We start from the raw sequence: 21,233 nt of genomic DNA, 5'->3' as shown, positions 1-21,233 counted from the left end.
TTCTTTAAAGAAAGAGCGGTTTGTTGTTTTTCAGTATGTTTAATTCTCTTTTAATGAGTCAGTTGGGTAGAAAACGACTAAGTCGATGAATCATTTATGAACGATTCAGCACAGAACAACTGAGGACACACTGCCAATCCGAAGATACATCATGGTAACACAAGAATCACTCAACATATAAAAGGCAAACTGCAATGTACAATGTGCTGTCTTCTACCCTCTAATGTAGGTACAGAAGGAAGCTAATAACATTAACCATCATTTACAAAATAATGTACAAAACATTCTTCTGAGATTTCTCATTATAAACATTCTTGTCTTGATTCTACATATATAATATGAAAAAAAAAATGGACAGCAGAACTAGTTGTCGGAGTCCATGTCACTGTCTCCTCCTATAGATCTGAACTCTTCGCTCTCTTCGTCTTCACTGAGCTGGACCTGGGAGAGCACAGCTGGGCCTCTCCTCCGGGCTTCGTCCTCTTCATCTTCCTCCTCCTCCTCGCTGATGCCGTACTCCTCTCCGTTGCCCATGCTAGAGGGCTGCAACTGACTCCGGCTCTCTGTCTCCTCGTAGCTGCCGTAACTGAAACAGAAGCGTTGGAAGTCAAACAGGGCGATAAAAGGCGTTTTATGTTAAGAGTCCAAGATTCGAATGATTTTAATGCCCCACCAAGATGAATTCTCAAAAGCGTTAAAAAAGCGGTTGTATGTATGTGCTAAGCTTCAGTGATCTGACTGTTTTTGGCTCCTGGACTAGTTGTACCTGACATTGCTGTCTTCCATGTGAGGCTCATCAGGCCCGTCCCCTTCATATGACATCATGCTCTCGTCCTGCTCCATGCCCATGCGAGCTGTGTCCTGAGCCCTCCGTGGAGGTGCAGGTCGCACATCCACCTCTCTGTCTGAGTCGCTACCGCTTTCCGACAGGTGTATGGCTGTAGAGGACACACAACGACAAAGTGAACGAGTGTAACACAATAAAGTAGTCACCTTATGTTCTTAGCTAGACATCTTTAATTTCCCATGTTTATAAATTACTTTATTCTTTAGTATAATTGTCACTGTTTCAGCGCTGCCAAGTGGACTTACAGGAGAAAGGGTTGTCGCCTTCTTCTTCGCTGGCATCGTCCTCTCCGTCAGACATGAGCAGGTCCTGGTAGAGCACGCTGGCCTGAGCTGGGCGGTTCGACCTTCCGTCATCCTCTTCCTCCTCCTCCTCTTCCTCCTGGTCATGCAACCTTCTGCGCAGGGGCAGCAACATCTCCTCTTCGTCATCATCGTCCTCTAGATCTCCGTCTGCGTCCTCTGCCTAAAAAGACAGGACAGACATATTAGTCATTGACAAACAACTTTGAAGAAAGCAAGCTGAAAGGTAAGGAAGTACCTAAGTATATAAAATTACTAATCATGAGTAATAAATATTATTTCATTTTTTTAAAAACTAAATATTTTTGGGCCACTTTCTGTCTGACACAGAACATTTAGAGAGAAAATGATTGTACAGTTGTTATTCCTAAAACTGAGTGAGACTTCAATAAAAATACATCAATTGTTTTAATTGAAAATCATCCAATTCGAATTAATCAGGTCACCCAACTTTTAAGTAAGAATTTTAGGCCAAGACAATGGCATGCCATGAAAATTCAAGTAATAAAGATATAGTTATTGTACTTAGGAGCAACTTGTGCTGAACTGTACAGCAGTGGTAACCTTATATCAACAATATAACCTTTTAATAAATCAATATGGCCTTACAGGAGCAGGAGTCTTGGGTTTGCCATCATCCTCCTCCTCAAAGCCTTCAATATCCACATCTGACTCTTCCTCCCCGGGTCTTCTGAGATGTCGACCCTGAAGAGCAAGATGATGAGTCTAAGAACACTTTTAAAACAAAACTACTCTCAGTTTACACTGTAATTGTATCTGTGATGTTCTACTGTCAGTAACAACTTTAACATGAGCCTGTAATGAAGCTGGGTGCTCTGAGGATAGTTTGAGGAGGGGTGACATGTAGTTGCACGCCTCGTTTCTGTCTCTCTCCATACCTGCCCCCCTCTCTTCTCTGGAGCAACCACTAGAGGTCCCTCAGAGAACAGGCCGCTGGGCTCTCTGGGCAGACTCCCTGAAGCACCGCTGTCAAACAGATCAGCAGGCTGGCCGACGCCACACAGAGCGGCACACATACACACACACAAATGGAGAGACAGGACAAGACGGCAGGAGTGAAGGAGAAAGGAAACACTACAGTGAGGAAACTAGATTGTATAGATAAAAGTCTGGAAAAGGAAAGTTAGTGCAGAGAACAGGTGAAGAGATACAAGGGCTGGGAGCACTACAAGGTGTAGAAGGAGAGTACTCCAAGTAGGAAAGTTTAGACCACCTGGTGTGGTACAGCTAAAGGCCCAAAGTTTATTGACAAGAGGTACTACCTGCGGTGTGTAAGGTCCAGGTGTCATTGGGTCCAAACACTCCAAGTCTGCTGCATCAAGAGCTGCTTCTTTAGCAGTCGAGATGTCCTTCTCCAGCTGGGTCAAGTGCTCGTCATACTGGAGGCACAAAAACAGGCAACTATTGCAACACTGACTGCTGTTTTTCCTGCACATAAATATACTATCAAATATTAGAAAGTCCATCTACGTCTCACAAAGTAACAAACAAGGTTTTACTGCCGATATTACATTTTTTCAAAACTATTTTCATATTTAATCGGGTGTGTGAAGTGTGAATTTATTTTATTTCTACAAAACTCGTCACATTGCTCCCAGCGTTGCTTTAAGATGTTCTGATAATATTGTAAAGCCCATCACAATGCATCACTTAATGCAGTAAGTAACATTAATAATTCATATGATCTTTCCCCTGCTATAAGGGGCAAACTAAAAGACTCAGTATACCTCTGCCAAGGTTTGCTTGCACACGTTAACGATCTCCAGGGCTGTCTTGGTGTACGGACTGTCTGCACCTGTGAAAGACACACAATGAGTGATTGTAATTCAAACATCTTTTACAACCAGTTTTTAAAAGAGACCAACCTCAGAGGTGACAATAACAGTGATGATAACACATTTACCATTGTACTTAATACTGTTGGTGTGGATGTAACTGACGTCTGTCAGGAAAGCATCTCGATTCTGATATTTGTGTTTAGAGATGTTCTGTTGAAACATGAAATACAAACAAACACAAAGGGATAATTTCGGTTAGATGTCTTTCCATTGTTGATCTTTTAAATATTAAAGTGAGTATCTATTTTTCAAGGATGACACCTTATGTGACTCTTACCTTGCGGATGCTCTCCAGATCCATGGGGTTTATGATCACCTTATAATAATCAGGCACAAACTTTTTGTTGACGGGATGGTGAAACGGCCACGACTGTCGTAAAGAGAGACACATTAGTAACTTATTCTGCACGTGAGCTCATCGGTTTTCTCAAATTGATTGTTTGAAAATGGTAAGATGGGATGACTCACATCAGGCACCACCATCATCTTCTGGGTCACGATGTTGTCAAGGATGAAGGAGAAGGCCACCTGATCGTCATCATCCAGCAAGGGGTTGATGGCTTTCTCCAGCCTCACCAGCCTGTCCTCTTTCTGCAAACACAAAAACAGAAGGGTTAATGGTTAATGTGGAGCGAAAAGGGCACGAAGATGTGAAATAAGCCAAAACATTCACGTCAACACTCACCTCTTTTAGTTTAGCATCGCACAGGTCGAGCATGGACTGTGCTACTTGTGTTATTGGATGTTTCGCACCTGGTGGATGAAACGTAAGAGTGTTGTCTTAATACTTGGATTTAATTTGATCGCCTTACTGATACCAGTGCAAGACCTGAGTCTGTATTCAAGACATAAACATGTATTTAAGACATTACCATTGTAGGTGGCGCTGTTTTTGACGATAACTTCCACTGCTTCGCGGAACTCCTCCCGAGATGGGTACATTCGCTTCCGTACATTCTCCCTCAGCGTCTGCAGGTCCATGGGCCGCGTGATGATCTTATAGTAGTCCTTCACCACCTTGGCATTGACTGGTGTGTGGAAGGGATACGTCTGCAGAGAGAGGGCAGAGGAGGTAAAGGTGAAGGTGAGAAAACAGAGGAGTCAATGAGACGATGGGTACACTGACTGACATGTTGTGGAGGTGGATGGATGTGTGCCTGATAGATCTTACGTTGGGGTGATCCCGCATGTCATTGATGATGCTCTCTAGCACAGAAGACAAGGTCACCATGGGGTCAGTGCGTCTGCGGTGGATGGCCTTGTGTGGTTTCTGTGAAACACAGTAATAAAGATCAGCTTACAGGACTCTGAGTTTCTGACTGAGTGTCGGAACAGGCTGCGAAACACTGCTTACATTGAGGTAATCGCAGTGCACAGCGCTGCCTACGCGTCTCTTCTTCTTTGGTGGGAGCTGTTGCTTGGGGAACTTGAGCACTAAAGACTTCCTGCGCACCTCATCAGCACTGTAGGAGAAATAAAACTGTTAAAAAAACTGCAGGAGGTAGAGAAGTGGACACATTTGTCTTTTTTGAATGGTAGGGGAGGAGAAATGAGGACCATCTGTCACCTCTCAATGAGCTGTTTGCCCAGCACGATCTTGGTGCCCTCCACCTTGATCAGTTCCTCATTGTCATTGTGGATGACCGTTTTTTCCAGCTCCTCCTCTTGCTCCTCTGTCATGGCGACTGGGTTAGAAGGAGGGGCGTTGGTCTGATAGTACAGCGGGCAGAACTTGTTGGTCCTCATGTGTCCGATGGCTCCACATGCGCCGCACTTTAGCTAGCAAAAAGAGGCAAACATTGAGGAACATGACCAATAATTTGCCTGTGCTATTTGATAATGATACTGAAAGGACGATACTATGCATTAAATGCCATAAGTTTGCATTTAGTCGCGTACCAAAGAGCTGGTGAAGAAAGTAAAAGAGAATATAAAAACGAATCAGCAAGCTTACTTTTACCTTGAGGTCTGGCCTCTCTTTGACCTTCTTGGCCTTCTTCTCTGGGGGTCCCTTGATCTTGTCTTTCTCTTGGTTTCTCTTCAGCCTCCTCAGCTGCTCCTGAATACGCCGGCGCTCCTTCCTCATCTCCTCTCTGTGCTGCTCATCGAAGAGGGCAAACTTCCGTCTGCAACCACAAAGACATGTTTTACATTCACTTGGTCAGCTGCGTTTGTAATAGACCTAATTAACTGGCACGAAATAAGCTCTCTGGTTTCAGCTGTGATAAGCTGCCTTTGTCTTCACTGTAGAAAAACAGCAACATCAATTTGACCTGCTTAAAATTAGATGCATTTCAGACATCCACACTGCTTTTTTCATCAACATAGAACTGCTTTTGTTCATGCACGTAATTTTGAACCGTTCAGGCAATTTGGACCAAAAATAGATCAGTTCAGATGAAAAAAAGGTTAATTCCCAGTTGAAACCATGAACAGCAGGTAGTTCCTGGACCTAAACTGCAAACCAAAGTGGGCATATCCTATTCTACGGGTCACTTTGTGGTGTGCGACACCCTCTGTTGATGGCGCATCATTGATTACAACAGTTAAGCTCAAAACATGTTCATAGTTCAAATAAGCCTGAATGGAACCAGTTCAAGGACCTAAGCTTTTCTGTTGGAAAAAGGGCCCCAAAGAGGCACACATTAAACATTTAACTATTTGTTTTTAACTGTATGTTGTCATCATCAAAATAATTCTAAAAGTTGCAGAGCAGACTTTTCAAAAATGGCTTATGACTCACATGAAGTCATCATCCTTGGTGGTTCTGATCCTGAGGTAGGCGTCGATGACTGAAGCCTTGCGTACTGTCTCACAGCGAACATATTCCTTGCCATCCTCATCCTTGAAGGTGCGATAGATCTTCAGTCGCTTCCCTGTGGCTGAGGAGTTTAAGCTGGTGACGGAGGATGTGTCGTCATCCTTGTGGGAGCTGGTGGATAAGGCGCTGGCTATAGAGCAAAGAGACATGAAGCTTACAGTTGCAACACAAACATTTTCAAACATGTCCTTAATCCACTCTGACTTTCAGAAACTCACACAAGCCTTTGCGCCGCTCCTTGCGCCCCTTGCTGTCACGATCGCTCTCCTCGCCCATCAGCATCCTCTGCAGTTCCTTGCGCTCTTGCTCCTCCCTCTCACGGGAAAGCTGCGAGCTGGTCTTCTTGTTCTGCAGCATGTTCTCAATGTTCTTCCCCATCTCCTCAAAGTCGCTGTCCTCTGCTGAGCTGCTGTCAGTGTCTGTGGAGAGCACCTCCGTCGACTCTAACACTCTGTGGTGGGGTGCAACAAGGAAACAAACTCAAAGTCTGTTCATATAAAATCCTTATTAACATATAAACCTAAATAAGGGTCTCACTTGTTCTGCAGGTCAAAGATCCTCTGGCATTCTTCTTTGTAGCGCTCCTGGTGTTCGGCAACAGAGAAACGAGAGCCTCTGGCGAACTTGCTCATGGGTCCCTCGCCTGAACGCGCCTGCTCTGTGGACATGGTTCTCACCACGTCAATCACCTCCCAACGTGAGAGCTTCTTGATCTAATGCACATACACACAATATCTTTAACAAGCCTGAAAGATAAGATGAAAAAACTTTCTTGCATTTTTAAACATTAACAAACCTCCAAAAGTTTGTAAACACAGAACTGCAAGCAGAGCTTTTGCAGATGTTCCTGTTTGAGTAGATAGACGACATGTCCTACATCAGCATATCACCATCGTCTTAGTCTTACCTCTTCCTCTGGAACACCAAACTTGCGCAGCAGCTGCTTAGCATTCTTCAGCGAGAGTCTCCTCAGGTCAGCGTCTGTTCCCGTCACCGTCTTCTTGGCAGGCTGTGGCTCTTTGTCATCCTGAAAAACCGCACACGATCAAAGATTTCACCCACTGTACTTACACAAAGCAGACTATGTGGTGGCAGACTATTGATTTCAGATGGTCAGACCTTCTGTTGAGTGGGCTTGTTGGGCACTTTGACATAAGAGAAACCCTCTCCGCAGCCTGTAGGGTCAGCCACACCTGTGACCTCCAACAGGCACTTCCCCTTCATGGCAGAAATGAAGGCTCTTGTTGTGTTCCATGGAGCTGTCCGCACCTAGGATGTATGAGACAAGATCAGCATAGTGACAACCTTCAGAGCTGTTGTTTTTTATCTCAAGTCTGGCTGAGGAAGGATTTGGATCAATACCTCGTCATCAATCTTCATTTGGAAGTCCTCCTCGTTCTCTTCCTCTGGAGCAAAGAAGGATTTCTCCCCGTATCCAGCATCCTAGAGAGGTATAATAACTTGTAGTGAAGTCGTGCCACATACTCTTCACTTCAATAATACTCTTTCTGAAGTGATAAGGAGGAAAAAACAGTGTTACCTTGAGTCTCTGCTCTGCTACCAGCATGCTGTAGTAAGCGCAGCATTGCTCTGGAGAGACCATGGCCCTGATCTCCTCCTCTGTAGGCAATCTGAAGTCAGGCTTCAGCACCCACCAGTTAGAGTCCATCCCTGGCAAGAGGATACTGTTAGACATTTCCTCTTACCTGCAACCTCACTGAAAGATCATTAACTGCAGTATTATAAGTAATCTTGTCCTTGTCTGAGTTTCCATAATAGGTATACATACTCTAAGTCGTAGAGAGACATGACTCACTGTAGGGTTACGTGACATGATGATATCTATTGTTTCATATTGTGCTCTATTGTTATTCTGTCAATTCAAAGCACACACACAGCTGAGCTCACACTGCTTCAGACAACACTCTCTATAACCTCAACAGTGCCCTAATATAACACAACTGGGTTAAGGTTTGGTCCAACAATGACAGTGATTAGTGAATGGTGCATCCACAGGGCGGGGATGTCTACCTGTGCGTTTGAAGTCAGCACAGAGTTTTAGTCTTTTCCTGATGCTGCTCTCTGAATGAGAGGGGAAAGCTTTCTTTATATCCTCCATGCGGATCCTCCGGGGACGATCTTTGCTCTTCCAGAACAAGCGGTAGATGAACACCTACAGAATACAGATGTGACAGGTGAGCACTTGCAATGACAGCAACTCAGGTTTTCTGGGTGTGTTGAGGCAAATCAATAAACAAACCTGTAGGAAGTCTCGGATGTGAGTGTTTGCTCGTTTGGAGTTGGGCCCTGGAACCTCATACAACGGGCACTCCTGACCAACTACGATAATGTCCACAAGCTCTCGGATGTAGTAGCCATGTCGCGTTCGCAGGACCAAGAAATCAGTTTCTGGCATCTTGTGCAGGTAGATTGGAGCGCGGAAAAGATTGTTTTCAAAAGCCTAAGAGAAAAAGACATGATGTCTCATTGTTAGCCATGATGACATAACATTTTCCTCATCTCACTGTTTTTTCCTTTGTTTTGTTTCTTTATCTCTCATGTTGTCCAATGCATTCATGTGCTTATATCTTAAATATTTCACTTTTTATACCCTGTGATTCCTTATTACAACAGTATTTAAAATAGAAGAAGTTGAATGAAAAATACATTTTCATTTTACAGAGAAGCTTGTTCTTAACTGTGCATCTGCCAAAAAAATGTTTTGACGTTGCTGACCTGGAGCAGCTGTCCAGGATGCAGAGAACCCAGGAACGGGGATGTGTGGCAGTACACAGTCTCTCCATATTTACAGTCGGGTGCTCCAGGATCCTTTCCAGGTTTCTGAAGAACACAGTAACAATACCACAATGTTTTTCAACAACTCTATCCAACAAACAAGTGACAAGTGGAATATACCAAACCATTAAGTTAATATTTCTAGAATATAATAATAACAACATTTAAAAACAAAGAAAAGCATTAAGGGAGAAAGAAAAAGAAAAGGAGAAATCAAAAGTAAAAAAGAACAAGGATTAGACTCACCCTTTTGTAGTAGTTTTTGATCTTGGTGGCCATGCCGACTTGCATGATGAGAGGGGCATATTCTTCACTGTACTCAGCCAGGATTAGATCTCCATCTTTGCCTGTCAAGTCCTGTGGAGTTCGCATGAAGAACATGTCTCCACCTCCTGACGCCTGCCGCTCCTGCTCTCGCATCTATAGACACACACAAAACAAATTTAACTCAGGCACTCAATGAACCATCTTAATAGAGTAATACTGCTAGTCGTAAGCAGGGCTCCACCTTGGCCTTCTTCTTTATGTGTTTGAGCAGCGGCTGGACAGGATGGGGACCGGGCTGAGCCAAAGCTCCAAACGAGTACTTCTTCAGAGTCGGTCGATGAAACTGCCGCAGCTTCATGGGCCCCATGTGAGTGGGGAAGAAGGGCTGCCTCAGCTCCAGCGCCGGGATGGAGTGCTGTTTAAAGGGACAGAAAATTAAATGACATTCGTCACTTCAACTCCTGACATTTCACAAGTTATGGCTTTGTTATGGCTCTCATCTACTCTAACGTTCATCCTTATTTTTGTGGGCCCCTGCATACCTGAATGATGTTGCCACCAAAGGTCCCCCTCAGGCCCTGCTGTTTAGGATAGTAGAATTCATCATTGGAGAGGTTCCAGGGGTCCTTCACTTCAGGCTGGGACATGTTCTGGGTTGAGAAAGAGAAACCTTATTCATCTTCGAACTGAATTACTAGAATACCCAAATTTCACAGCACTGATATTGAAGGCTTTTATAGCCTCGGGCATACATATTCTTTCAGTTTCATTTCACCATAATCTGTTCCTTTATCGTGAAGCTTTGATCATCATAAGAGACATATTTTACCATTTTCTGTTTCAAATGACCCACATCTCCACTGAAGGAATCAGTAATCTTCTATTTCATATAATCAAGCGTGTGCCGTCTCCTACCCTGATGAGGCGGCTAACCTGCTGTGGCTCGTCTTTTATGACTCCGGTTTTGCCCAGCAGGATGCGACTCTTTTTGATTGCCGTTTCCTTCTTGTTCTCCTTCGATGGGGAGTGCGACGTCATCTCCTCCTTTTCATTGGGAATCTCTACAATAGGACAATGGTTTGTCAAAGTGAGCAGACTAAAAATAAAAACATGAACATGTATGCATTTCAGTGTAGTAACAACATGATTCTTTAAGGCACCAAATAATACAGATCCTGTGTAGAATATGGCAGTAATCCCATCTCCTTGTTATTGTTGTTACTGTGTATTTTAGATTGAATTCCAAAGAAAGATGTCAACCCTAACCCAACCCTGACAGAAATGGATATGAAGCCCAACAATATAGGAATTCTGAATATACCTAGGATGATATTTTCATCATTGGGATCCAGTGTGAGAACGGGTGGCATGAGCAGGTGATCCATCTCCTGGTCATCCCAGATAATGTTATCTTCCCAGCGACCGTACACCAACTCCTCGTTGTCGATGGGGAAGATGGAGAACCAGGGAGAGTCCTCTTCATGTGAGACTGCGAAGAGATGAGAATCAAAGAATTCAGAAAACTAGCACTCAGCTTGTGAGATAAAAAGACCTGGTGAATTTATCATTTGTAGCGCAGCCTAAAAAATACACCTCACCTTGACTATCATGGCTATTTTTTTCTCGCTTAGAGCCAGAGATAGAAGAAACTTTGGGCATGGGTGGAGGCGTCGGTGGCACCAACTGGGAATTACTTCTTGTCAGACCTGTAAGATTAAACAGATTAGAATATTTTTTTTAATTGATCAACAATTTCATAACGATGGGGATCTTTATTCTCGGTCCTTTGGTCTTTAAAATATTCAAAAATAGTTTCCCATTTGCTCTACACACATGGAATATTACAGCACTCTGCTCCACCATCATGACCACTCTACGCTGACACTTTGAGAATGTTGGGAGGTGTTAGCTGCCTCTGTGTTTTGCTGCTACAATGTCTTTAAGGTTTTGAATACTATTTGCATTACAAAAACAACAACGGCGTTCTTACCCTGCTGTGCGTTATATGCATTGGCATTGCGGGTCATGCTAGAAGGCAGCCACCCCGCCAGACTGGCTCGCTGAGTCTTGGTGCCTTTGTGTTTTATGTCCTCCCCGTTCCAGATGATATCGTCCTCCCATTGCAGTTGAGTGACCATCAGGAAGAGCTCATTCTCAAGGGCGTGTTTCTTCTTATCGCCATCTCCATCTTCTTCATCATTGTCATCATTGTCTCCATCATTGCTGTCTTGCCTTAGAATCTAGAGATACATAATGCGCAATATCAATAACACTATCAGCGTAATTTTCATGTTATGGTTGCATATGTTCATGTCTGCACACCTCTGGGGCAGGCTCTATTATTTCTTGAGGTGCGTCTTGCTTCTCAGGCTCACTGGACTGCTCTTCTTTTAGCTTGAACCCGTAGTTGAAGTTGCTTCCGTCCTCAGAGACACCGAGCATGTCGTACCACAGCTGGGCTGGACCGTATCTCCATTCTGCTACTTTAGGTCGAGACTCGGCCTCCTTGTCTCCATCACCACAAGTCTGTGAGAACTTTGATTCTACCGGAGCCATCATTGTTATCTGGACAGCACAGAAAAGCGTGTTAGGCGCCGGTTATGATTACATATTCACAAATTACTGCCAGCTAGCCATATGAAAATTACCTCATCATCAGAGAGACACTGCTCTGGGGGTGGAGGGGGGGCGTACTCGTAAATCCATCCAGATGTCTTCTCCTGACTCTGCTCCGTGGGCTCTCCTTCTGGAGGAGGGGTCCCCGGCTGAGGATCTCGGTGCTTCCGCTTCTTCTTCCTGCGGGCGCTCCTCCAAACTGATGGCATGTTCTTTCCAGGACCGAACAGCCGTAAGAACCTAAGCACCTGGTAATACATCCGACACAGTGGGTGTTAGCGAAACCCCTTCATTTTCAAATGAGGGTGAAATAAAACTTTAACACTATGTAATAATACATTTCAGCTCAGAACTGTGTAGTAATGATTTACCCTTCCAGGCCTGAACTCTGGGAAAAGCTCTGTGACACCTGGCAGTGCTTTGGCAGCATCTTTCTGCATGATGCCAGCAAGGGGGAGGGTGAGACTATCTGGGGTTCCTCCAGCCCCAATGCCCTGACAGGGACGGTCAGTTTCTGACTCAGAGTCTGAGGAGCTGCTAAAGTCAACCTTATCAGCAGTAGAGGATGGTGCGATGATGGAAGGAAGGATGATGCCATCACCCTCTTCTCCAACTGTGATGAGACAGTGAAGCAACAGTAAAGACAATCAAACTTCATCTTCAGGTAATTGTGATCTAAAACACTGGAACATACTATTGTTGGTAAATGATCAAGTTTAATGTCTGTCCTTCAGATGCAACCTAATCCTGTGTGATTTCACTTCCTTTAAGGCTCCAGAATAACAGTTCTGTACACAGGTTAAACCTCCATGGAAGAGGGCAATTTCTCTACAGGGACCAATCATAAGTAAACATGTCCTTACCATTTGTGCTCTGAGGAGAGGGTTCATCTTTCTTAGCAGATGTCGGAAGAGTTGGCGGTGGTGGAGGAGGCATGAGCTTAGAATCAATGTCCTCGCAGTCTGCATCATAGTCATCCTCATCATCTAAAAAAAAAAATAATACATTTAAAATGCTATACAGTGGAAATAAACATAAAAAGGGTTGTTTGGACTAAAAATATCTCCATGAAATTGAGATTATTTCAGATTTCTTTTTCTTTTTTTTTAAAAGATAGCTGTGTAATTAAAAAACACATATATGACTCTTCAGGGATGTAAGTTGATCACCTGTTTTCCTGCTGGGCTGCAGAGACCCCATGGCCTGCCGATACTTCTTTGTCTCATCCTCAGCGACCTCACTGATGTCAGAATAATCAACTGCATCGTCAGTACTTTTCACCCAACCTAGGTGAAGAGAAATACTGAAATTGAGCGCCCAGCCTGTGCCTAGCAAATATACTGCAAAGTTGCTTTTTATATTGAATCTGACCTGCTGCATCCACACTACCAGAGTCTCTGCCTTCCTCTTGATCTTCCTCCTCATTGGCAGTGATCTCTGTGATGAGTGAGCCCAGACCCAGAGTACCCAAACCTGCCAAATGCTTTTTGGACTCCTGGGGTGAGAAGACACAGAACAGAGTGTAAGAATAAGTAACCAATCGTAGAAAACAGTCCTGTGTTTATAATTTAAAGCATGAATTCAATTATTTGTGGTGTACACCCACATTGTCCAGAACGCTGTCATCCTCTAGCTGTCCATCTTCGTTGATGTTTCCAAAGAGGAAGCCAGTTAGAGAGAAAGGGCGACCTTGGTCGTCGTCACTGTCGGAGTCCGACATCCTAGATAGATAAGATACAGCTACAGTTTAGTCATTTGGCCCATCTTCTTACCCTGAGTGGATTTACATATTAGTGAGAGACAGCACTGTGGTCCTTGAATGATCCAGCATGTCTGACGCACCTACACTGAATCTCACAACATGAGACACTGTAGCTACAGTAGTTGTGTTTTACTAAGGTTGCATCCTACTAAGGTTTTGATAACGATATTCATGTTTCACGTAGTTTTCCACATTAAGCAAAACGTCTTGTAACAATAAACCTCTTGAATGTCAACCTCTGAACTTAAGATCTGTAAGGGAGAAACCTAAAAACTGTTATTGAGTGCAGCCTTAGCTAGCTTCGTTCGCCAACTTTAGCTAGGTTGTAGCTACATGGTGAAAACAACTATCATAAATGTCTTAAGATGAAACTTTCACTTACCTTTCGGGACCTGGCTTCAGATATTGTATGCTCGGGGTTTAGCCAGCTTACTGTATCAGCCGAAGCCTAATGTTAAGTAACGTTACGATTCATTAGCAGCTCAGCGTAGCAAAGTCAGCTAGCTAATGTTACATAGACCAAATAACTCCTAATAAATTAACTGAAATCTATGTAAACATATATTCTGCGTGTTCCTGAAGCGACTCTGTGGTGTCAAAATAAAAAATAAAAACACATAAATGCTTTTAATTCATTCTTTGCACACGCAGGCTCGGTATAAACTTTTGTTTTTATTTGTGTACGTCGGGAGCACTGCAGTGCCGCTGCCGCCACCGCCTGCTATGCTAGTTAGCTAGCATCGAAACGACCCGGATGAACAGGGTGAGGCGTTCAAAACTCTCCTTAGCGTGGTAAAATGTCACGCTTCGCACAAAGAAGCGGAACATCCAGACGTATTATTTGTCGATACAGCCTAACTAAACAGAGAACCAACGCATTTGGCGAATTTCTGCCCGCCAACTGTTCAGTAAATTTTTCATTTTCTTCTTCATAAAGTTAGATTTTTCCCTAAATCATCCTGTCCGTCCGTGGCGATGCATTTCGCGGTGTGCTTTGTAGCAGTTATGTTCAATGTCCAGCGAATAATAACAACTCACTGTGAATTCGTCCATACACTGATCACATGATGACATCATGCCAGTGCTTGTAACTCAGTACATTAAATCAAGTATTGTTCTTTACATGAGTATTTCTATTTTATGCTTTTTCATACTTTTACCGCCCTAGATTTCAAAGGCAAATATCTCTTTTTACTCCACTACATTTGTCAGACATCTTTAGCTACTAATCACTTCTGAGATTACCTTTTACATCCTCTCTCTGTCCATTTAAAACGTATGTAAACACATGAACGTCTGTAGCCACAACATGTATGTATCTCCAAATGTTGGAATGCTGAATATTTGTGATAAACTGAGTGATGAAATGTTAATAAATGTTATAAAATTCTACTTCTTAAGCAAAGTAACCCATTTCAAAATGCTGTTGAATGAGCTGGTCACACTGCTGAAAATAGGCTGATCTTTAAATATTTAATAAATGCGGTTACTGAGGGCACCCTCGTGTGGGAATTAACTGGAAACTTTCCTCGTCTTGCAGCCACACTAGAGCTTCTTTGGAATGTTCCAGTGTGGATACCGGTATTTTCCCCACACATCAAATATAAACCAATTAAAAGATATTCATTCCTTATTGTACTTGTGAAGTGCTCAAAAGCCGTCAACCTGAAAGCACCCAATTTAAAATATAATAGTTCATTTACATAACATATAGAAATCTCAAATCTTTAATTCTGCTTCTTAAATTAACCTCTTTAAAATGAAGTGTATGTCCCAAAGTAACACTATATTAACTGATAGTTATAGTGAGTGTGTATAACATGTTTGACAGTATCCCTTGGTCAACCTATGGATTCAAAAACTACATTTTTATTTGGGAGGATTCTTACCAAAGTGCAATAGTCTGTTATATATATTTATAATGTGATGTTTTCACCATCTTTCTACTACTATATCATAACTATACAGGTCCCAAACACCTAACATGTTACATGTAAGAAAAGTTGTATATATGTTCAATAAAAACAATCACAGGGTAACAGTTTAGCCAGTTTTAATAGTTTTTAAAACACTTGGTTTGGAAAAAAGTACAAAAGTGATCCTGGACGCCACAGTATGAAACCAGCCCAATAATGCAAGGTGATAGGTGTGTTCCTTTAAAAAGCATCTTCTACAGACATGTTAATTTCAACTGGCCTTACCATACACATACTGTACTCACTAAAACACATACAAGCAATAGTTTAAATACAATGGCTGACCCCAGTAATACATTTACAAGTGATTCTTAAAAAACTAATTACAAGGAGGGGAAAAAAGAAGTCCGACCACAATGCCAACCGGTGTCTGGCAGTAAAATCATGCAGTATTACAATCGTTCCACTAAAGAGAAACAGCAAAAATCCGACAGCCTTTCAAAGTGTTCATTGGTTGGTTTATGAATTGTTACTGAGAGAGTACTCTACTGTTGAGCAGCAGCTCAGTGGTCACCCTTCCCACGTTTGCATACATTGTAAAGTTGCGCAGGGTCCCCATTGAGGAGAACTTGTCATCCACAATCAATTTAGAAAAATATAACTAATCACTATTGAAGAAAAACCCCCAAATGTGGGATATTCTCATAGTGTGTTGTGAGGAAATAAAAAAGCTAAGAAATACATTTGAATAAATAAAATTGCATGACATCCATAAAAATGAAGTGGATACACTGAGTCGACAGAATGCTATCCACATATGCACACCATGATTTTAGTTTTGGCCCGGCAGTGTTAAAAACGAGGGCTCCATCCTCCACCTCCACCCGAAAGTCACATCCTAGGATCCAGTGGAAAAGTCGCCATAAAATATCTAAAATATGTTGACATTTAGAGAAAAAGGTTTCTTTGATTCAACGATTGATTTCCATGTACAACATGGTATCCTGCTTTACCAATTAAGAAATAATCGATGTCGATGGCAATGAGGAAACACAGGAGGGAGACTTTCACAGTGTTACAACAATGAAGCTGTTCTGTGTTGTTACCCGCTGGCCGGCCTATTGTTAGGGCAGCAGCAGAGAACTTCCTGTCCGGTCAAACTTTTTCCCTTTAGAGAGGGCAGCCACTTGCTTCATCAGCTCCCTGTTCTTGGACTGAGGAAACAAATGATTAACTGTGTTAGAAGTGACATGCATCATCCTGAACTTATATTTTTAGCACCCCAGTGAGTGAGGTATCACAATGCATAGTTACATTGCAGTTTACTGGAAATGGCTGTGATTTAAATGGCAGTAAGCACATTTTCTGACTTTAGGATATTACAGTTTGAAAAAATATATTTTTAGTCACTTATGGTAGCCATCATTCATCAACATAATGACATGGGTTTCCTTCAACTGCTGACTAATAGTTATATAAACTCATCTGGCGCCCTGAAGACAGAGGCGCACGTCGACCACAGAGTCACACTTACAAAACCACCATGATGAAAACTTAGCTCTACAGAGTCTGACAGGAAATGGCTCAAATGACGCACCCATTCGTGTCCAAAACAACAGACTGAAAACTTATGCAACAAGTGATTCATCCGAGTTTCACACTACCACATACATGGCACACAAGTGTGACACAGGACGAGACACTGATGATATAACTAAAATAGTGCAATCTGTACATCATGTACAAATGAAAGTTGTACTTGAAACAATAATAAAGTACGTATAAATATAGAAATGACTAGTTTGTAACAACGTGGGTAAACCAGCTGCTAGGTGAATTTTGATGGTGTCTATTTGTGCTTTTACAGTAACAGTGCTTGGAGGGACGCAAGATACTATATCACATTTTTATTATTATTTGGTATTCAGTTTAATTATATCTAACATTGACGGAAACCCACTGTTACAAGGACACTGAAAAAAAAGTTTAATGAATGCGCAGTGTTTCCAAGGTTAGTGAATATTGATTACAACTGTGTCATAATTGTGCAGCCCTATAGTAAATACAGATTGCATGTTTTTGAGTGCAGACTGATCATAACATTTTTTTTTTTTTTTACACCAGTAGTGCACTTCTCACCAAATTTTCTACAAGCACTTTGTGACATGTTACTTGTGCATATATAGTTTCCTACCTGCTGTAGCTCCATGGCATCTTTGTGTGATTTCTCCATTTGGTTCATCTTCACTCTCATGTTGGACTCCTGGTACTGAAAGTCTGCTTTCAGCTCTGTGAGCTGTAGGGAAATTTAATAATCAATACATCAAAAAAAAAACAACATAAGAAAACCAACAATGAGGACAATTATTATTGTCGGGGTGCTACCTTGCGATCCTTCTCCAGAATGGTTTGATCCCTCTGCTGCAGAAGTCTCTTCAGTGACATCACTTCCTCTTTCAGCTGGCTGATAAGGATGAAGTTGTCTGTTCCTCCAGAATCCATCGACTGGGTGATGGAACTACTGTTGGGGGAGAGGAGAGAGCTTGAAGCAAGCAGAATAAATGGGACACTTTGTGCTTTCCATAACAATCACAGCACTTATTGTACCTGTCCCCGTTGGATGGCTTCATCTCCAGTTTTGGTTTCTTCTTTGGAGTCTCCTTCTGGATTGAAGACGATTTATGGCTGCAAAGACAATCAAAAAGGTATTGTACAATTTGTGCCTGAAAAGTTTTTTTTCCCTGATGTATATCAAGTGGTTCAAATTCAAAGTTTACCTCTGCTTCCACAGTCCCTGCTCCTGTTCAGGACTTAAGCTCCCACTCAGCCTGCGAACAATAAGTTAGCTGTGAGTTGCCTGGATCCAGTTATCCAAGTTCACCGAGTTTATCACATAATGGCACAAAATCTATTCTGCGTTAAAAAAAATCAACTGTCTGGCTCAGCATCGCAGGGACTGTGAGGGGGAGAAGTGACACAACTGATGACGTACTTGTGATGAGAACTGCTGTGTCTGTGTTGGTGGTGGTGGTGATGGTGATGAGGTCTGGAGTGGTGGTCTTTCTCGTTCAGTGACGAGGAGTTGGAGGAGCCGAAGCCCTTCCTCTGCTCCTTGGTCTTCTGCAGGACACGGCGATAGGACAGCGTGCAGAGCCAACACAGCAGTTTCCCATCCACCTGCAACACAGGTAGGACACGGTGGTTCATGACACCCGCTTTAACACATCTGCCGTCAAATTATGTTTGTGTGGTTTATACCTTTCTCCTGCCTTCTTCCTTGCGGTCGAAGGCGCACTGCTGTTTGCACTGCTCACAGGTCTGTGGGGGTCCATATTTCTTCTCTGAGTTAGTACAACGCTGGCACTTTGTCCCAATAAAAGCAGCAATGATGTTACAGTACTGGCAGGGTTTGGGCTGTAAGGACAGACAGAAGATGTGATGTTAGAGAAAATTAGACTAGAAACGCTGTTGGAATTTTAGTTGAAACCATTAAAAGAATTTAAAAAAACAAAAATCAAAAAAAGCCATCAACAGATTGCATAGAAATAACAGTTTTGACATGATGACATCTACGTTTTGTGTCGCAAAGATATCCACAGAAGTTAGCATGCTAACAAGCTAGCCCTAGCCCATCCTGTAAACAACAACAGTCCCTGGGGATCCAAGCTTCCATCCTGCTGCTGCTAAATGCATGGCTAATTGCGCTTACCAACTAGCTACAATTAGCAGCAGTTAGATATTCCGCTGATTTGCAAGCCCTGTATTAATTTTCGATATGAATTCGAGAGGAAGCCGATTCCTACACACCTCAAAGTAGGCATTTTCAGACGGGACGACAGAGCCACACTAACATGTGATGTGTGCAACTTAAATCAGTGGATGAAAGTAAAAGGTTTATCAGGTAATAAAGGTGTTACTCACGGTTCCAAACTGTTTGACATTCTGGGCACATTTCTTGCAGATTGTATTGGTTTTACTGTAAACAATAAACAGAGGAGTACATTCAAAGAGGTTCACTTTATTAGCATAAATAAACACTGAAATTCATCAGTGGGGGGGGTGTGAGTATATCTCACCTCTCCTGCTGGAACTCAGATCTGCAGTATGTGCACTTCACTATTGGATGTGCGATGCGACACTCCTGTGGGGACAAAGCAAAGGAATGTCAGTGTTCTCATGAGCGTCTGTTGGCAAAGGCTGCTGAATAAATTCCTACATGGACACATCGGAAAACCACCGCCTCGTAAAGCTGTTAAATGTCAAGCACAACTTGATGTTTGTTGTTAAAAAAAAAAAAACCTTGAAACACCAACACATGATTACTTCTGTGAATGGAGAAAATATAGACTACCATGTGACTTTAACTGCCATTCTCTGGTAATTGAAAAACCTTAGTAGAGAAACCACACTATAGCAAATGTTCATCAGATGACCTTGTGCTTTAACTATCCTGTGCAAAAGTATTACGACTACTCAAAGGGGTAAATCTTTCCACTTTGTACAAAGTCAAATACAAATCAGTGCACAGTTACAGTGAGGGAGAAAAATGTGGGAACAGAGGGCTTGTTATTGCATCAAGGCTCTGAGACTGCCCCCTCCATTAAAAATGTCTGTTCCTCAGCTGCAATTCTAAATCTGAAGCTCCACAAGAGCAACAAGTTGGCAAGTCTGTGCATGGACGGCAGTGATTTCTAGCGCGTCTTGAGTCCACGTTTAGCAAGGTGGTGTTATTGTGTTATTAACGTTACTCTGGGACAAAAACATCATGGTCGGGAGGAATGATCTAAACAGGGTTGGTTACTGTACCAGCGCTTCCAGGTTGGAAAGATAAAAGCCTGTTACATAACCTGAGCCTGACGAACTTGCCGCCCCGTCGTTACACCATCACATCCAGCCGAAAATAACACCCGCACACTTTCACTCTCTTGGGTATGTTTGCGTCTTGTTTGCGGTCACACACATACAGAAATAACGTTACCTTGCACAGCTGCTGGCCCTGCGACAGCTCCTCGAAGGGGTACCGCTGGTTACACTTCGTGCAGGCGTACAGAGCCGACGTTGCCATTCTCGCCGAACTAATGTCACCGAGCTAGACGAGGTTAGCGGAGTCCGGCTGCAAACTGAACGGATTAACGGCGCTGTTTCCTTTCTAGCCGCTTGCTAATTGAGAGCTAAGAACACACACACACACACTCTATGTTGGCATCCAGCGGTAGCTAACGTTAGCTAGCTCGGCTAGGTAGGGCAACACAGAAATAGCTTAGCTGGAGGGAGAAGACGAAGAACAATAAACTCCAAATATCTGGTAGCTCTCACTGCTCGGACGTTATCCCGTCAGACTAACTTAATGTCGATCGTTGGTGACGCGGTCATGTGGGCAATCCGTCCATATAGATCTGGCTATTTCTATTAAGTTTCCACTGTTCTCGCCAAGAAATGTATTTTCCTGTTTTCCTTCTCTCTTTTTTGTATCGACGCCGTCGCGTCGTCGTCATGTAACCGGAAGTGGCTGAGGGCCCCCAGAAGAAGAAAGGAAACCTATCGCGACAAAACATCCGTCCGCGGGATTCACATTTTGAAATGCGCAGAGCCAATCACACGTCCGGATTCATTCAACACAACTCCACACTCTGAATAAACATGTAATTAATTATGCCGTTTTTTAACTAATTTGCTCTCTAAATTGACGAACACCACCAACTGTCAGTTCAGCCACACAAGCACTGCACACGTATTCTTTTATTCCACCAGGTTTGACAAGTCTTGTGTCTTTTAATGTGTAATTAATGAGTCACTAATGTCACATTTTTTCATATTCATCTCAAGTCTGCTAATTCTCAAATTTCTACAAACATTTCTACATTTCTTTGGTGGATGATAACCAACCATGCTTCAGTTCAATTAAGGTCCCAGGGCCCTACAATGTCAGAACTCTGAAAGTCACAAGATAATCACAGGTCTGAAAATATATTTGAAACATCAGCCATGTAGCACTCTGTTTTTAAGCGTACACATACTGGTTTATTCCATACATGCAGGGTACTTGT

At 42.8% G+C, this 21,233-nt stretch overlaps 2 protein-coding genes across 8 annotated transcripts; both read right to left on the bottom strand.

The window, feature by feature from the left end:
* Window positions 1-26: 26 nt before the first annotated feature.
* On the bottom strand, window positions 27-14,014 carry taf1 (TAF1 RNA polymerase II, TATA box binding protein (TBP)-associated factor). Of its 7 annotated transcripts, none has more exons than XM_030438179.1 (41): window positions 13,653-14,014; window positions 13,115-13,229; window positions 12,880-13,003; window positions 12,678-12,794; window positions 12,372-12,494; window positions 11,880-12,121; window positions 11,541-11,756; window positions 11,215-11,457; window positions 10,883-11,132; window positions 10,491-10,598; window positions 10,214-10,381; window positions 9,808-9,953; window positions 9,435-9,542; window positions 9,134-9,307; window positions 8,872-9,045; window positions 8,566-8,670; window positions 8,090-8,290; window positions 7,861-8,002; window positions 7,370-7,500; window positions 7,192-7,272; window positions 6,949-7,098; window positions 6,737-6,856; window positions 6,367-6,542; window positions 6,048-6,280; window positions 5,752-5,959; window positions 4,963-5,134; window positions 4,576-4,787; window positions 4,363-4,471; window positions 4,180-4,278; window positions 3,881-4,058; window positions 3,694-3,761; window positions 3,477-3,599; window positions 3,286-3,378; window positions 3,074-3,158; window positions 2,898-2,965; window positions 2,433-2,549; window positions 2,049-2,156; window positions 1,759-1,854; window positions 1,093-1,312; window positions 767-938; window positions 27-586 (listed from the first exon to the last, which is right to left on the bottom strand). In XM_030438179.1, exons 2-41 carry the CDS (start codon window positions 13,226-13,228, stop codon window positions 364-366), a joined length of 5,997 nt encoding a protein of 1,998 aa, XP_030294039.1. In that variant the 5' UTR covers window position 13,229; window positions 13,653-14,014; the 3' UTR covers window positions 27-363. The 7 variants fall into 7 exon arrangements, with proteins under 7 accessions (XP_030294039.1, XP_030294040.1, XP_030294041.1 ...); XM_030438180.1 differs by having other exon boundaries at window positions 4,969-5,134; XM_030438181.1 differs by having other exon boundaries at window positions 9,826-9,953.
* A 1,292-nt stretch (window positions 14,015-15,306) lies between these two features.
* Window positions 15,307-20,709, bottom strand: fam76b (family with sequence similarity 76 member B). Its single transcript, XM_030437948.1, has 10 exons — window positions 20,165-20,709; window positions 19,263-19,327; window positions 19,108-19,162; window positions 18,445-18,600; window positions 18,179-18,363; window positions 17,964-18,014; window positions 17,794-17,871; window positions 17,572-17,707; window positions 17,381-17,482; window positions 15,307-16,400 (listed from the first exon to the last, which is right to left on the bottom strand). The coding sequence occupies exons 1-10, from the start codon at window positions 20,249-20,251 to the stop codon at window positions 16,311-16,313; spliced, it is 1,005 nt and encodes a 334-aa protein (XP_030293808.1). The 5' UTR covers window positions 20,252-20,709; the 3' UTR covers window positions 15,307-16,310.
* Between the last annotated feature and the right edge of the window lie 524 nt (window positions 20,710-21,233).

The sequence above is a fragment of the Sparus aurata genome, chromosome 13 (assembly GCF_900880675.1).
Source record: "Sparus aurata chromosome 13, fSpaAur1.1, whole genome shotgun sequence".
NCBI lineage: Eukaryota > Metazoa > Chordata > Actinopteri > Spariformes > Sparidae > Sparus > Sparus aurata.
Note: the sequence above shows the minus strand (reverse complement) of the source record. Positions and strands in the feature narration are given on the sequence as shown.